The 17,015-nt window shown below is 35.7% G+C and overlaps 1 protein-coding gene across 1 annotated transcript in view; it reads right to left on the bottom strand.

Moving 5' to 3' along the window:
* The window catches only part of LOC150108694 (dynamin-like), a 306,464-nt gene that overhangs the window by 239,400 nt on the left and 50,049 nt on the right, over nucleotides 1-17,015 (bottom strand). Inside the window, exons 3-4 of the mRNA XM_090416156.1 lie at nucleotides 10,546-10,695; nucleotides 687-890 (exon numbers count right to left, since the gene is read on the bottom strand). Coding sequence (XP_090272282.1) covers nucleotides 687-890; nucleotides 10,546-10,695 — 354 coding nt within the window. The remainder of the gene's footprint in view (nucleotides 1-686; nucleotides 891-10,545; nucleotides 10,696-17,015) is intronic.

The raw sequence follows: 17,015 nt of genomic DNA, 5'->3' as shown, positions 1-17,015 counted from the left end.
TGAGGCTTTGCAAGATCCTCAGCAGAAGTTCAAAATAGAATTTTACTATTGTGTCTGATATGGCTATACAGTCAATTGAAGAGAGGTTTTGTCTTATTTCATAATCCAGAAACTCTGCTCTAGATATGAATGTGTAACTTTTCAACCATAAACCTTTCGACCTTCAACTCTCCAAAAAAATATGGCAGCAGTTTCAAACCATACAATGAAATTCATCTCCTAACTAAAGACATCCATACCCATGGTGCCTGTTGGTTAAAGAGCAGTTAAGTGAACCACTTGGCAGGCATCTATCACCAGTCATAATACAGTATCATGCAGCTCCCCCCACCTTCTTTCACTTGCAAGCCGATTCATTTGAAAAAAAAAAAAAAAAACCCCAGAAATTCTCAGACATTCTGGACACACCTGTCTGTTAAACTAACTCAATTTCACTTCAAAATATAAGAGAAAAAGATTGATAACCATGAAACTTAGTTTTGAGATTTTTACATGACTTGTATACTTAGTTAAAACACTATTTTTTATGTACATATTTTTACCTATGTTGCATATTTACCTATATAATCATATAACTTAAAATGCAAATCTTGCTGTGATTAGTAATTAAAATTGCAAGTTGTTTCTAAAGTGTTTATTTTTGAATTATATAATTTAAAAATCTATAATTTACAATAAATTTTTACCTTCAGGATCAACTTCTTTGGCTAGCTTCAAGGCATCTGATGTTGCTAAATCTTGATTTGCTGAAGTTACTGCTAATATTAGACAATTTTCTCGCCGAATATAAGAAAGCAACATATCTCTAATTTGAGTCTCTATATCAGGCGGTTGATCACCTACTGGTACTTTTGTTATTCCAGGCAGGTCAATCAGTGTGAGATTAAGGACTGCAAAAAACCTTAATATTTTAGATATGGTAAAAATTTGATAAAGAGACATGAAATGTTAATGTGTGTGTATATAATCTAGCTTTTTTTTTTTTGTATGCATATATAGGATTAATTCCTTTACTACGACACACTAATGGAGTTTACTAAGAGAAAAAAACAGAAATAGGAACAAAGCTGCTAATTGTGAAAATTGGTTAAAGAAATACAATTTTCACAATTAGCAGCTGTGCACAGGTAGCAAAGAGGTTCATTAAGCCAAAGATAATTTCATAAACTCCAATAAGAATTTAAAAAATGACACATGCTTATTGTTTAATAATGGAACTTGAAAAAAAAAAAAAAGTGGTGAATGAATGGATTAAAATTTTAAAAAAATTAAAATTTACACCACAAAGACAATATTGTTCACCTATCATTTAACTGCTTTATACTGTAGTAATTCAGCAGGTAAAAATAATTGTCACTGATTTTTTGCAGTTTAACAGACAGGCACAAAAAATTATTTAGCTGCTAATATTTTGCTGGTTTATACCTATGATTTTCAGAGCACAAACAATGACAGTACACAAACAGCAACAATTAGTTAGCAGTGGGAATAGTTTAATATTGTAATGGACAGAACAAAGAAATAATTTCAGATGTCCTAATTTGATGTCTGTTGTTGAACAAAGAGAAGTTTTAAAGTAGTAATTTAATCTTAAATAACTTCTCTTGGGTTTGGATATTTGAGCATCTCTCTGTAATAGCAGTTGTAGCCTATCAGCTGTAATAGCCTCTAATGTAGCACTTAGTATTTTTTATTATTTTTTTCACTTTGTATTTTTTTTCCCATTTAATCCTGTATGAAGTGATATCCAAAGCATTTCTGCCAGTCCTGACTTGCTATAATGATGGTGATGAATGTATTTCTTGTGTTCTCCGAGGCAGATGGTAACAAATTTTTCTGTCTAGTCAATCAATTAAAGTTACAAGTAAGGGCACTTCATATACTTCTGGATTCGAGTACTGCGAGTTTGTGTACTGTGACAAATTGTTTTTGGTACTGAAGATGTTGGGTATAAACCAGCAAAATATTATCAGCTAAATAATTAAATAAATCACTTATTTATTTTCTTTCTGCTATGAATTAAACTGAAAAAATAAAAATAAAAAATATATTAATAATTATCTAAGATAATTAAGAAGTCGGAATTATCTAAAATAATTCTGCATTATCTTACATTATCTCAGATAATGTAAGAATATTTGCTTAAATGCCATATTTGTTCTTTCATCTCTGATCTGATAAGTAACGAAGAGTGAACTTAAAAGAAAAGGACATCTTATTTAATTATTGGTTGAATAATCTTCAAGAAATTTCTGAATTTTCTGCAGCCATCGTATGTGTGTAAAAAAATTACTTTGTGCTTTAAGCGTGTCTAGGAATAAATATCAGCAAAAAACTGGAAATACAACACATATAAATAATACAGATGAGATGTAGAAAGTTGGGGAAAGCTATCAGGATAGCTCTCCCCAACTTTGCATCATCTGCAAAGAACTGCGTATCACCATTCAAACCTCTCCCAATATCATTTTCATACAAAATAAACAGCAGTTAGACCAAAACTAGACCCTTGGGGTACACCACTATTAACTTTCAACTTCTGGAATATCACTCCTCCATAGACAACTCACTGATACCTATTGACAGAATCCACCTTCAGTAGAGACCTGTGAATACCCATTCTCTCTGCCACGCATGTAGTGATGGGAACACAATTTAAGCAGTAGTGTGGTGATTTGTCTAAAGTCAGTGGTGAGATGTATTGACCAAATTTTATGATTAAATATCTTGATTATTGCTGAAGTATAATGTTCCCACATATAATGTTATCACTTTGAAATAAAATAAATTGCATTATTTCATTTGTTTTTAATGCTTCTGTCAAGTAAAATTGATATCAGAAAAATGATATACATGGGTAGTTTATTTTTTAAGGAGTTAACTAATTTTGGCATACACCCTTAAAATGGTTTGCAACTGCTAGGCTAAGGTGCACTTCTAAAATTAACTTCAACAATCAAGTTCTGGATGAAGGGCCTTCCCTAAAATCTTCCATTCTATTCTATCTTGAGCTTTTCTATGCTGCTGAGTTCCAGCATCTCATTAATTTCATTCTCTCAATGTCTCAAGGTCTACCTATACCTCTTTCCCTTTTGGATACCATTCAGATATCATATACTGCTCAAAACAATTAGGTGATATTTTGGTTTTCTTGTAAATAATAAAATTTTTATTATTATTATTGTTAGACATCTCTAGGGAGTCCAAAGGCTCATCGAGGGAGGGCACCTGCTCTACAACTCTGTCTCCACCACTCAACCCACCAACTGGCCACAAATACACCAACGCAATCTACTACTGACCACCACTAGTATTTCCAAAGACAATCACAAATGTCCATGCCCAGAGCAGGATTCGAACCGGCAGCCTTTCGGCTGGAGAGTGGATACGCTAACCACTCGGCCAGCCAGGTTGGCTGGCCGAGTGGTAAGCGTAATATATAATTTACAAATGTAATACAATTAGTAATAAATATTGATTATTTAAACAATATCTCATCAATTACACCCTATCCATAAGTAAGAAATATTTATTCATGTATAAAGTACTGAATAGTTATAATTATTTGCAGAAATTTATAATTATCCGACAGAAACAAAAATATCCCCTAATTGTTTTCAGCAGTGTATTTATGTGACCTGTCCATTGCTACTTGGATATTTTTATAGCTGCTACAATGTCTCTCATCCTGGTCTGAGCTCAAACTCAATTATCTGATTTCTACCTTAAATGATAATACCAAGCAGTAATCTTTCCAATTTACTCTAGTCCTCACCTTGTCAATTTGTTTTTTTTTAATCAAAGTTCATGTTTTTCTTCCACATGTCATGAGTGAAAGCATACAACTGTCAAATATATTTTTTTAAACTCAGATATTCCTCTTTGTTTCACAGGGTTTTCTGAAGGCAACCCCTAACCAAGCTGAATTCTCTTTCTTCTTTCTCATAGCCACCTTCTACAGTATCTTTTGTCCAAGATGTAAATAGATAAAATGAGCAAACACAGGAATACATCAATGTCCAGTGAACCATCTGTACTGGTTTTGTATCTATCATTATGAATTGTAATGAACAATTCATAATGCAACAATTCATGAAGAAAAAAATCATCTTTCATTGCCAAAACACCTTTGTGGACAGGTGCATTATCCTGATGAAAGAGTTTTTTTTTTCTTCTGCAAACCGAGCCTTTTCTCACGAATTTTTTTGTCTAGTCTGGTTAAAAGATCAGAGTAATATTTCCCAGTTATTGTTTTTACCCTTTTCAAGATAATTAATAAACAAAAATGCCTTTAGCATCCCAAAACACCGATACCATGACCTTTCCTGTTGATGGAACCGACTTTGCCTTATTTGGTGCTAAACAACCAGCTTCTGTCCCCTGTTTTGACAGCTGTTTGGATTCTGGTGTGTGTAATGGTGAATCCAAGTCTCATCCATAGTAATAAATCGATGCACAAAATCAGTTTTATTCTTGTTAAAATGCTCCAAGCACTGTTCGGAGATTTTCATGCGAGTGCGTTTTTAATCTGCTGTGAGCAGCGTGGCACCCATCTTGTGTAAAGCTTTTCTATCTGCAATTCTTCATGCAAAATATATCCTACACGTTCTTTTGAAATGCCTATAGTCTCAGCAATTTCACGCACTCTGACTCACCAGTCATCCAATACCTTATCGTGCACTTCAATGATTTCTGGTGTTCTTACACTTTTTGGACGTCCTTCATGTGGATCATCTTCAAGGCTGGTGAGGCCATGTTTAAACTCAGCAGCCAATTTCTTAATTGTCGAAAACGGAGGAGAAGAGTGCCCATAAACTTTCATGAACTTCGAATGAATTTCTTTTGATGTTAAACATTCTTTTACAAAGAATTTTATAACCACACGATACTCAATTTTATCCATTTCAAGGAATACACACAATTCTGCTTCAGACAACTGTATAAAACAAAGTACGTGATAGAATGACTTGCAATTTCACATGGATGCTTATGACAGATGTACCAACTTGGAAAAAAAAAATCTTGCTGATGGTGTTGTCATCTTTGGTCGAGGCAAAGAACTTTTCAGACCACCCTCGTATTTGCAATCTTTGCTACCTGGCCCATGAACTTCTACCAACAGTCAAAGATCCCTAGCCTCATCAGTTTTTTTCTAGCATAATCCCACCAATATAATACGACAATAGATATCTAATCACGCTGAAGTGAACAACTTCACATTTACTAACATTGAACTGACTTCCATTTTCTCATGCCCACGGTTCCAGCCTATTCAAATCATTCATGTCATGCTGTATTCTGCAAGCAGTGCATATCAACAGCATTCCTGATTACCCTACCTATCTCTGCATCATCAGCAAATAGCTCTATGTTGCTTGACAAATTCTTTCCAATATCATTAATATATGGCTTGAATAATAGTGACCAAGCACTGATCCTTGTGGTACACCACTGGTTACCTTAAACCCTGCAGACTCACATCCCTTGTATACCACTTTTTGATATCAGTCAGTCAGCCACCCTCTTATCCATGCTAATATTGTATAACCCAAATCCATATTCTCCAAATTTATGCAATAGTCTACCATGCAGCATTCTGTCAAAAGCCTTAGCAAAATCCAAAAGTATCATGATATATCCATTCCCCTTGTCTAGTTCAATAGTAACATTGTTGTAGAATGTGAGCAAGTTGCTAAAAAAGGACCTTCCCTTAGCAAATCCATGTTGCTCATTGCAAAGTAGAGATTCATTATCAGCCCATTTCTGAATGAGAACCGCTAACAAATTTTTCCAAAATCTTCACCACCACCCCTCAGATACTAATAGGTCGATAGTTGGATTCGTCAGTCTTTGTATCACCCTTGTGCAATGGAATTAGCATACATTCTTTCAATTCCTGAGAGGGATTGTGGAAGAGAAGCTTGGTAAGGAACAAGCTGGATTCTGACCAAAAAAAAGGCTGTCAGGATCAGATTACGACTTTACTTTACGACAAATAGTTGAAAAATCATGGGAATATAACAATGATCTGATTCTCGTAGACAGGCTTATACGTTGGTTATGCATTTCTAAATAACTTAGGGAATTGAAACAACGTAGATCCGAATATAAATTAAATTATACTTTAATAGATATTTCCGATATTTCGACAATGTCACATTGCCATTTTCTAAAGGAACTTACAAAAAGGCAGGTGCACACAGGCAATAACAATACAGTAACTGAGAATGAAGATATGAAGCTATCATTCTCCTAGAAGTCCTGATGGTGCCCTCTGGCAGGCTAAGTAGGCGTTCTTGGCCATTGGGCTGAAGGTCTGCTGATGTATGCCTCCCAAATTTGGAGCAGTCGCATACAACCAAATTTTTTGAGGTTTGGAGAATTTCTTATGGCAGAGGCTGATTCCATAAATAATCTTTCGAATTTATATTTGCTCTGGTGTATTATTGTTGCTTTCTTCCACCGTATTCTGTGGCGAGTAGCCAGAGGATGGTCTGCAAGACCAGAATGGCTATACTTGTAAAACCGGATGTAGTCCTTGTGTTCAGAAATTCTGATATTCGCTGTCCTGCCTGTTTGGCCAAAGTACGACAGTTTACAACTGCAAGGGGACCTGGTATACACCAGGTAGGTCTAGGGGAAGTGGTTGGTCTTTGGTAGAGCGGATAAGGGATGCCAATTTTCTGTAAGGCCTGTAACAGGAGGCGAGCTCATGTTTTTTTAGAATTTTGGTGATTTTTTCTGAGGTGCCTCGGATGTAGGGAATGGTGATGGATTTAGAATAATCTTTTTTGTGGAGGGGGAGGCTGTGGTTTGTAGGTTTTAATATTTTTTGGATTTTTTTGGGGGGGGGGTTAGCCATTGGCTGAGAAAATGTTGAGGATGAGATTTAGTTCAGTGTTAAGGGCTATGTCGTTAGAACAGATTTGTTTAGCCCTGTTGTATAGTGTTTTTACCACTCCATATTGTTGTGGGGGGGGGGGGGTTGTTGGTGGATGTATCTGCCTGTATGGGTGGGTTTTCTGTAAACTGAGAAAACCAAAGTTCCAACAGGCTGGCGGGGTGACTAGTGTGTCTAGGAAAGGGAGGCAGTTGTTTTCTTCTTTTTCCAGGGTGAACTTGATTCTGGCGTGTTGGGTGTTTAAGTGTGTAAGGAAGGAGAGGAGTGTTTCAGAGCCATGTGGCCAAATAGCGAACACATCATCAACGTAGCGAAGCCATATGGTTGGTTTTTGTGGGGCAGAGGCTAAGGCTTTTTCCTCAAAGGTCTCCATAAAGAAATTGGCCAAGGGTGGGGGAGAGTGGTGAGCCCATGGCTGTCCCCTCTATTTGTTTGTAGAATTTTCCCTGCCAAACGAAATAGCCTGAGTTCATTGTGAACTGAAATAGGGCTGAGATATCGGGGGAAAATTTAGCTTGGATTAGCTCTAAAGTTTCCTTGAGTGGGACATTTGTGAATAAGGAGGAGACGTCGAAGCTGACCATTATGTCAGTATGTTGGAGTGTAAGGTTTTCTATGCTGGCTTTGAAGTGGGCTGAGTTTTTTATGTGTGCTGGTGTGTTGCCAGTATAGTGTGTGAGCTCTTTGGCCAAATGTTTAGCTAATTTGTATGTGGGGGAATCAATGCCATCCACTATGGGACGTAATGGCACATTACGTCCCATAGTGGATGGCATTGTCTTTATGTATTTTTGGGAGTCCATAAATACGGGGGGGGGGGGGGGTATAGAGTTAAACGGTTTTAATCTGTTGGTAACTTCTACAGGCCAAGAAGTTACTTTCTTAAGGAGCCTGTGAAGTTTACTAATTTGTGAGTTGGTTGTATGCGACTGCCCCAAATTTGGGAGGCATACATCAGCAGACCTTCAGCCCAACGGCCAAGAACACCTACTTAGCCCGCCAGAGGGCACCATCAGGACTTCTAGGAGAACGATAGTTTCATATCTTCATTCTCAGTTACTGTATTGTTATTGCCTGTGTGCACCTGCCTTTTTGTAAGTTCCTTTAGAAAATGGGAATGTGACATTGCCGAAATATCAGAAATATCTATTAAAGTATAATTTAATTTATATTCGGATCTACGTTGTTTCAATTCCCTAAGTTATTTAGAAATAACAATGATCTGTATTTAAGTTCTGTTGATCTGGAAAAGTCATATGACAAGGTGCCAAGAGAGAAGCTATTCAATATGCTACAGTTATATGGTGTCAATGGGGCATTATATCAAGCAATACTTAGTCTTTATTTGAGTTGTAAGTCAGCAGTTAGAATTGAAGGAAGTACAGGAAGATGGTTTAATGTTAAATCTGGTGTAAGACAAGGAAGGATGTACATTATCCCCTCTGTTATTCATTATCTATATGGATTACATTATGAAGGAAAGTGGTATTAAACATGATATCAAAATTGGAGATGTTAATGTCAGCTCTTTACTTTATGCGGATGATGTTATACTTCTAAATAAATCCGCTACAAGTTTGCAAGATTCCCTGACTAAATTGAATAACTGTTGTAATAGATATGGTATGAAGGTCAGCATTAAAAAGACAAAGACAATGAAAATAGGTAGAATTGTTGAAGATGTCAACTGTGTTGTGGACAGGGAACCTGTGGAACAAGTAAAACATTTCAGCTACTTAGGCACAATTTTTAGTGAAGATGGTAAATTAAATATGGAAATAGACAACAGAATCAGCAAAGCTGGTATGGTAGAAAGTCAATTGAATAAATTCATATGGAATAAGAGAGAAATTAGTTGGAACACTAAATTAGCAGTATACAAGACAGTGTTTGAACCAGTTTTAACTTATGGATCTGAGAGCTGGGTCAGAAGTAAAACACTTGACCAAAGATTAGAGACCACAGATGTGAGAGTCCTGAGAAAGATTAGAGGCATGAATATATGGCATTAATGGCAATATCATATTAAAAACGAGGATATTAGGAAAGAACTTGACATTGTCAGCATCCAGGAATGTGTTAGCAGAGCTAATCCCAGGTGGTATGGTCACTTAAACAGAATGGGCAAAGAAAAATTAGCAAAACAAGTGTTCTCTGCCAGGTTGGCAGGAAAATGTCCTAAAGGAAGACCAAGATATAGGTGGATTGATACAGTACAAAGTGCCATAGACGATAGAAATATAAGATCTGATAATGTTGGAGTCTTGACAAGTAACAGACTGATTTGGAGGAAAATTGTAGACAGGAAGTTAGTAATGATGTAAGTTTTTCATGTAGTACTATCATATCCTGTACACCCCTTCAGGATACATGTCAGGAATTTGATGATGATGATGATTGAAAAAAGAATTAATGTCTAATACCCTCTAGGGCCAGATAAAAAGGAAGAGAAATTAGACTAGACAGTCTTAAAATAACTGTTTCCAAAAGTCCTGACTTGTCATAATGGCGATGATGACAAATTCAGTTTTCACATGGTTGCAAACACATGGAAACTTTATGCACTCCAGAATGCCCAGACAGATGAAGCTAGTCTTTAGAAGAGGAAGATGAAGTTTGCTAAGTTGGACGAGCAGTTAAAAAGTAGCATGGAAATTATAATTTTGAAGAGTTTTAATTTAATGATTACATGCACACAAAATGTATGTATGTAATCTGTTAAATAGAAATAGGTCATCATTTCCCATTCTCTCAGTTGTAAAAACCTGGAGAAAAAAAAAAAAAAAAAAAAAAAAAAAAAAAAAAAAAAAAAAAAAACACTACTGTTTTAAGATAAATGTTAGCTTTTAATTTATATCTCAGAAATCTGGGATGCAATATGTAATATTTTATCTACTTTTTTATGATTGTTGTAATCCTTGGCTGAAAAGGTGTGGCAAAGATAGCCAACTCCTGTCTGAAAGGGCTGCCCATTCCCCCTTATTTTTCATATAGTTTATGCCAATTTTCCCGCCCCTTGCAAATGCATGTCTTGCACCGTCGGTAGAGCCAGCCTTGTCTGCAAGTTCCATTAAAATAAACAACCAGTTTCCTCACACTTTTCTGCATAGATTATATGTGAAATGTAACCTATGCAGGTACTAGTTAGTTCACATAACATATGCAGCTAGTAACCTTTCAATAAAGAAATTTAGAATCGTGAAAATAAATGTCAGCTTTCTTATTAATTATAACATAATTATAATGTAGTCACTATCTACTGCTGACAAAGAAAAATTTGAGGACTGATTTTACTAATGTAAAAAGTCATTAAAAAATTATCTTAAAAAACATTAGGTGTTTATCACAATATGAGCAATTAACTTAATAAATAACCAAGTCTTAATTCTTGGAGTTTTTATTTTTTATTAACACTAGATGTTTCTTCAACATGTTTTGTTGTCTATTTGGCTGAGAGAATTTTCAGGAATTTATTTTATAGAAGCAAAAAACAAAGAGAAAAAAATGAAATTAAACAATATAAGCAACTGTTGTTTAGTTATGTCACAGCTGTCTGCAGTGTTAAATTTGTTGATGCATATATATATATTTTAATATTTTGCAAGTATTGTGATTTAATAAAATGACATAACTAGAAAGCATACCATGTGGAGAATATACTCTCAAATTTATTGGTGCATTGGATATGCCTTTATTAGAACCTGTAAGTCTGTCTGTTTCATCTTCAATTTCTTTACGAATGGAATCAAAATCAGTGAACTTCTTGCCTCTGCAGTGTAAGAATTCTCCATATTCTAAATGTAAATACAAATAAAATCAAATTACGCATTTGAAAATAATGATGTATAAAAAAAAATTATACATGAAATTTAAAAAAAGATAAAAGCATAGAAATGATCCTTACAATTATAAAAAAGGGCGATTTTTTTTGCATTCTTTTTAAAATTGTAAAGAAATAAGAATAACATAAGAACTTCCTAGTGTTGTTATACTGTGACAAAAATTTATTATCAGAGGAATTAACTGAAATAATCCTTATTTAGAAATAAAGGCCTTTTATCCCTTATTCTAGACTGCTTCCAAACACAATCCAACCCATTGTTCTGTTAGTGCTAAAGCAGGTTATAAAAAGCTCCGACTAGTCAACTTTGAAAGAGCCAAATGCAGAAAACTTGTTTCTTTCTCAAAAGATGATAAAGCCTTCTGATCTCTTGCAAAGGTTCTGCCTTCACATGCTTTCATATTCTTCCAATTTTCAGACAGTACCATCATAACATAATGCAAAGATAAGGCTGATCCTGGCATCCTTTTATCCTATAACTCTTAAAAAGATTAAATTACATCCAACTATATAAAGAACAGCTCATGTCTCCTCTAGTCTTCTGCCTGAAAGATAGTAACCATTAAAAAAAAAGTCTTCTGGTCATAATGGTCTCAGGTTAGCATGCTAACCTGATGACTGTAGGTTAGTATGCATTGGCATAAGGTCTTGAGGTTGAATAAGCAGAGTGATTGAAATATTTGATATGACGAGTTAGTGAGCAAAAGAGTTTGCAGTGGTCTTAGGAAGTAATGATTTGGTTAGTAACAAGGTGAATGTGAGAAGGGATATCACATTCACCTTGTTACTAACAAGGAGAAATGTGAGAATGGATATCAGAAGGCTGTTGAGGGTGAAAATTAGTAGCAGGATAAGAAAGGCAGCAAGTAAGTAACCCACGCATGTTAGTGACGAGGCAAGTGAAGATTATCAGTATGCTAGTAGAGATGTGTGAAGAAAGGATTGGGAATGTGGGAGCAAAGGAATGAAGCTATACAAGGAACAGTGACTGCAATTAAATAGATTTGATGCAAGTCAGCTGAAGAGATTGTTTTCGAAAAGGAGGATAATGGTTGCAATGAACAGAAGATCTGAGGAAGTAAGAAGCGATATGGGAGAGCATGAATTAGGGAAAGACAGCTTGTGAATGGAGAGGTCAGTGGCATGAGTGAAGAGAGAGAGAGTGAGAGAGGAGGGGGGGTGAACATAAAACAGATAGGGAAATGAGGAGTCAGGATGGACAGGGAGACACTGTGTGAAAAGTGTGGGGGGTCTGAATACAGAAGTAGAGGTGTGAGTGGACAAGAAAGGATTGAGACAGTCAGGGATGTGCAGGGAGGGGGGGGATTAGGTCTGGATAGGGGTGAAGGATTAATGACAGAGAGAAGTGTGAGCGGGGGGGGAGATGGAGGAATGTCATCTGAGAAGTGATGTGTGGGACTTATAGAATCAGAAATGGGCTGTTTGTTTACAAATGTCAGAAGTATACAAAATAAGGGGAATGAAATTTTTGCACTGAATGTTCATTCACCCCAAAATTTTCAGAATAAGTGAGGTGTGGTTGGAGGAGAATGACATCCTGATGGGAAACAGAGATGGAGGAATATGATGTTTTTCATGAAGACAGATAGGGCAGAAAGGAAGGAGGAGTGCTCTTCGTGGTAATAGTATAATGAGGTAAAGGTGGATAGAATGAACTAGCTGCTAGCATAATCAGGTCTATAGCAACATTTGGTTGTTGCTATAGACCTGGTAACGTGAAGGGCAGTGAGAAGGAAATATATATCCAAATTAGTCTGGAAAATAAGAAAAGGGAAATTATGATCGATTTTAATTATGGTAATACAGGCTGGAATAAAGAGACAAAGGATGCAAAGGGAATGAATCTAAGTTTTTTAGACAGCTACTTTAGGCAGTACATAATAAAAGGCACATCCGGATCAAATATCTTGGATTTGATTATCTCATTAGCGATGTCAAATTTTCCTCTAGTTGGTGAGAGTAACCATGAAGTGAACACGTGAATGTGACCAGCCATACAGGACTACTGTGAGAAAAGGGATATATGTGATACTATAAGGCTGGTATGATGGGATGGAAATCACTTTGAGTGGACAAAGAATAGAGAATGTAAAAAAAAGTTTTGAATACCTTGGGAGTTGGATAACAGATGACAATAGATCTAATTATGAAATTAAAAACAGAATTAAAAAAGCAAAAGCAGAATTTTTCCAATTATACCATATATTAGGAAACAGAAATCTGAACAAGGAGATGAGTGACCGAATGAATGCGTTTGAAATGTGGTGCTTGAGAAAAATTGATCGTATCAGCTGGACTGAAAGAATGAGCAATGAAGAGGTCTTAAAAGATTCAAGATGAAAAGAGACTATATGGCTAGTATCCAAAGAAGACAACTAGCATTTGCAGAACATTTGATGAGGGATTCTTCTGGAGAGCTCCCCCAGAATAGTATTGCACGGGATGATGGAGGGAAGCAAAGGAAGAGGAAGACCCCGACTACAATGGAAAGACAACATCAAAGACTGGACAGGCAAAAGTCTTACAAAAGCAAGAGATAGAGAGGGATGGAAGCAGACTATTCATCAGCTGCAATCCTCTTAAAAGAAGAGGCCACAAGATTAGATTAGGCTAGTAATTATGATAAACTCAAGAGACAGCATGCAGCTATATAATTTATGTAAATTACATACATTATATAAATATACATAATATAAATTATCTGACAGAGACAATGTCTGAATGTACTCGAAAAGGCATTGTGGAGGCAGCATGATATATTGTCATGTTTTGAGAGAATGTTCCAGGGAGTTACCAACAACTTTGATGTACCTTTTCAGATTCTTAAATTGGGTCTTTGATGTAATATACAAAGGAGTGGGAAAAGGGGAAATTTGTTCTGCTTAATGAGGGAGATGACAGATAAGACTAAGGCTTTAAATTACAGTAAATTACTGTTTATCTGACCCTTCAATTATCAGAACAAGTTTTGATAACTGAAGGGTCAGATAATTCAAGTACAATTACATGTTCTACCAGAAATCCGTTAGCATGCAAGGGTCAATTAACTGATGGGTTGATGTTGTGAAGATTGGATAAAAGGAAATCTGTTTGCAAAGGACTGTGATTAAAGTATTAGAGAGGCCCAAGATTCAGAAATGGTTGACAACAGCAGCATTCTCTTTGATAGACATGATTTACTAAGGAAGATCATATTTTAACAATCTACTTACTTATTATAACAAGATGATACGGCAATGGACAAGGGAGGTACATATATATTGGTGTATTTAGATTTTGCAAAACCCTTTGATAGAATAATATATGCACGTAAACACAAGAAAGATATTTAATTAACCAAATATTTTGGTCTGGAAATAGCAGACCATTTCAGTGGCACTACAAGAACAGCTTTTAAAAAAAATACAAGGTGGAATACTAACAATAGATCATTTAAAAATAGAACAAGCCGTGTGATGTTATATCACCATCATCAAATTCCTGCCATGTACCCTCAAGGAGTGTACAAGATATGATAGCACTACATGAAAAAAATTACATCATTACTAACTTCCTATCTACAATTTTCCTCCAAATCTCTGTTACTTGTCAAGACTCCAATATTATCAGATCTTATATCTCTATCGTCTAAGGCACTTTGTACCGTATCAATCCACCTATATCTTGGTCTTCCTCTGAGTCATTTTGCTGCCAACCTAGCAGAGAACACTTGTTTTGCTAATCTTTCTTTGCCCATTCTGTTTAAGCCATACCACCTGAGATTAGTTCTGCTAACGCATTCCTGGATGTTGACAATGTGAAGTTCTTTCCTAATATCCTCGTTTTTAATATGATATTGCCATTAATGCCATATATTCACGCCTATAATCTTTCTCAGGATTCTAACGCATTCCTGGATGTTGACAATGTGAAGTTCTTTCCTAATATCCTCGTTTTTAATATGATATTGCCATTAATGCCATATATTCACGCCTATAATCTTTCTCAGGATTCTCATATCTGCAGTCTCTAGTCTTTGGTCAAGTGTTTTACTTCTGACCCAGCTCTCAGATTCATAAGTTAAAACTGATTTGAACACTGTCTTGTATACAGCTAATTTAGTGTTCCGACTAATTTCTCTTTTATTCCATATGAATTTATTCAATTGACTTCCTACCATACCAGCTTTGCTGATTCTGTTGTCTATTTCTATATTTAATTTACCATCTTCAGTAAAAAATCGTGCCTAAGTAGCTGAAATGTTTTACTTGTTCCACAGGTTCTCCATTCACAACACAGTTGACATTTTCAATGCTTCTGCCTATTTTCATTCTTTTTATTGCTGACCTTCATACCATATCTATTACAACAGCTATTCAATTTAGTCAGAGAATCTTGCAGACTTGTAGCGGATTTATTTAGAAGTATAACATCATCCGCATAAAGCAAAGAGCTGACATTAACCTCTCCAATTTTGATATCATGTTTAATACCACTTTCCTTCATAATGTGATCCATATAGATAATGAATAACAGAGGGGATAATGTACATCCTTCCTTGTCTTACACCAGATTTAACATTAAACCATCTTCCTGTACTTCCTTCAATTCTAACTGCTGACTTACAACTCAAATAAAGACTAAGTATTACTTGATATAATAACCCATTGACACCATATAACAGTAGCGTATTGAATAGCTTCTCTCTTGGCACCTTGTCATATGCCTTTTCCAAATCTCTGTTATATTCCCATGCTTTCTCGACTATTTGTCGTAAAGTGAAGTCTGATCCTGACAGCCTCTATTTGGCCTGAATCCAGCTTGTTCTTCACCAAGCTTTTCTTCCACAATTCTTCTTAACCGTTTCTCAAGTATACTTGCATAGATCTTGCCAGGAACACTGAGTAGGGAAATACCTTTGTAATTTTCATATTCAATTTTATTTCGCTTTTTATATATTGGTACTATGAGAGCTCTACTCCAATCATTGGGAATTCGTCCCTCTGTCCAAGCTTTCTGAACAATGCAGCGCAGCCACTGGAAGACTCTTATACCACCATACTTCAGGCATTTCTGATCGAATATCATTACTCCTGCTGCCTTTCCACATTTCAAGCCTTTGATGGCTTTTTTCTACTTCAAGTATGGATATGTATTCCTGACTACATGCCAGGTAAGTGTTTTTTTTTACCACTGTGCTTTCATCACTGCTTGTTTCATTTAACAGTTTTTCAAAGTAATTACTCCATACTTCAAGGATATCTTTTTCTCCCGTTTTCATGTCACCTTTATCATCTCTAACTCCTTTTACAGCACTCTTTCCTCCATTCCTAAGCTTCTTCAACAACCTCCAGAATATTTTGCCACCTTCTTGATATTTATTTTCTATATTCTTGCCAAAGTCCTCCTATGACTTTTGTTTAGCTAGTTTTACATGGTGTTTAGCATTCTTGCATTTTTCTCTGTATTCTCTAAGAGCACAAGCTGACTTATTTGACAGGAACTTTTGATATGTTTTCTCACCACATGCCTCTCTGGCTGAATCGATCAATGTTTTCTTCAGAGTTTGCCACTAAATCTTCAAGGTTTGATTCCTGTTCTCAAACTCTTTCATTTTTTCTTCAATAATCTTTGTGTATTTTAATCTACAGTTCACATCTGAGAGCTTCTCAACTTTTATTCGTTTTAAAACTTTCTTATGTGTTATTCTTTTCAATATGAAATTCAATTTTATCCTGCTCAAGACTAAATAGTGATCACTTCCAATTTCAAATCCTCTGTACACTCTGGTGTCCTGCACCAGGGAGAAAACATCACTATCAACAATAACATAGTCAATGATACTTTTCTTATTCCTTGCCTCTTCTCTCCATGTGAATTTGTGCACATTTTTATGTTGGAACATGGTGTTAGTAATAACCAGTCCATGTCCTGAGCAGAAATCCAACAGATATTTGCCATTATTATTAGCTTTGCTCTTTTCTCCAAATTTTCCCAAAATATTTTTGTATGTCTCATAATCATTTAATACTCTGCTATTTACATCCCCAACAAGGACCAACTTTTCCTTTTCATTGTGTCAGATGATTTCTCTAAAGTATTAAAAAATTCCCCCACTTCTATCTCAGTAGAACCTTCTGTGGGACCATAGGCACAAATAAGTCTCATTGTTCAGTTCCCCATTCTCATATTTGCCACATTAGTCTACTTGAGACTAACTGCCATTCAAGAAGATTAGCCTCGTATTTTGTGTTGAATACTATGGCTACTCCT

This window comes from Typopeltis vanoorti, chromosome 3 (assembly GCF_054136105.1).
Source record: "Typopeltis vanoorti isolate ZY-2024b chromosome 3, IOZ_Tvanoo_1.0, whole genome shotgun sequence".
Taxonomy (NCBI): Eukaryota; Metazoa; Arthropoda; class Arachnida; order Uropygi; family Thelyphonidae; genus Typopeltis; species Typopeltis vanoorti.
This window is presented reverse-complemented; position numbering and strand designations above follow the sequence as displayed.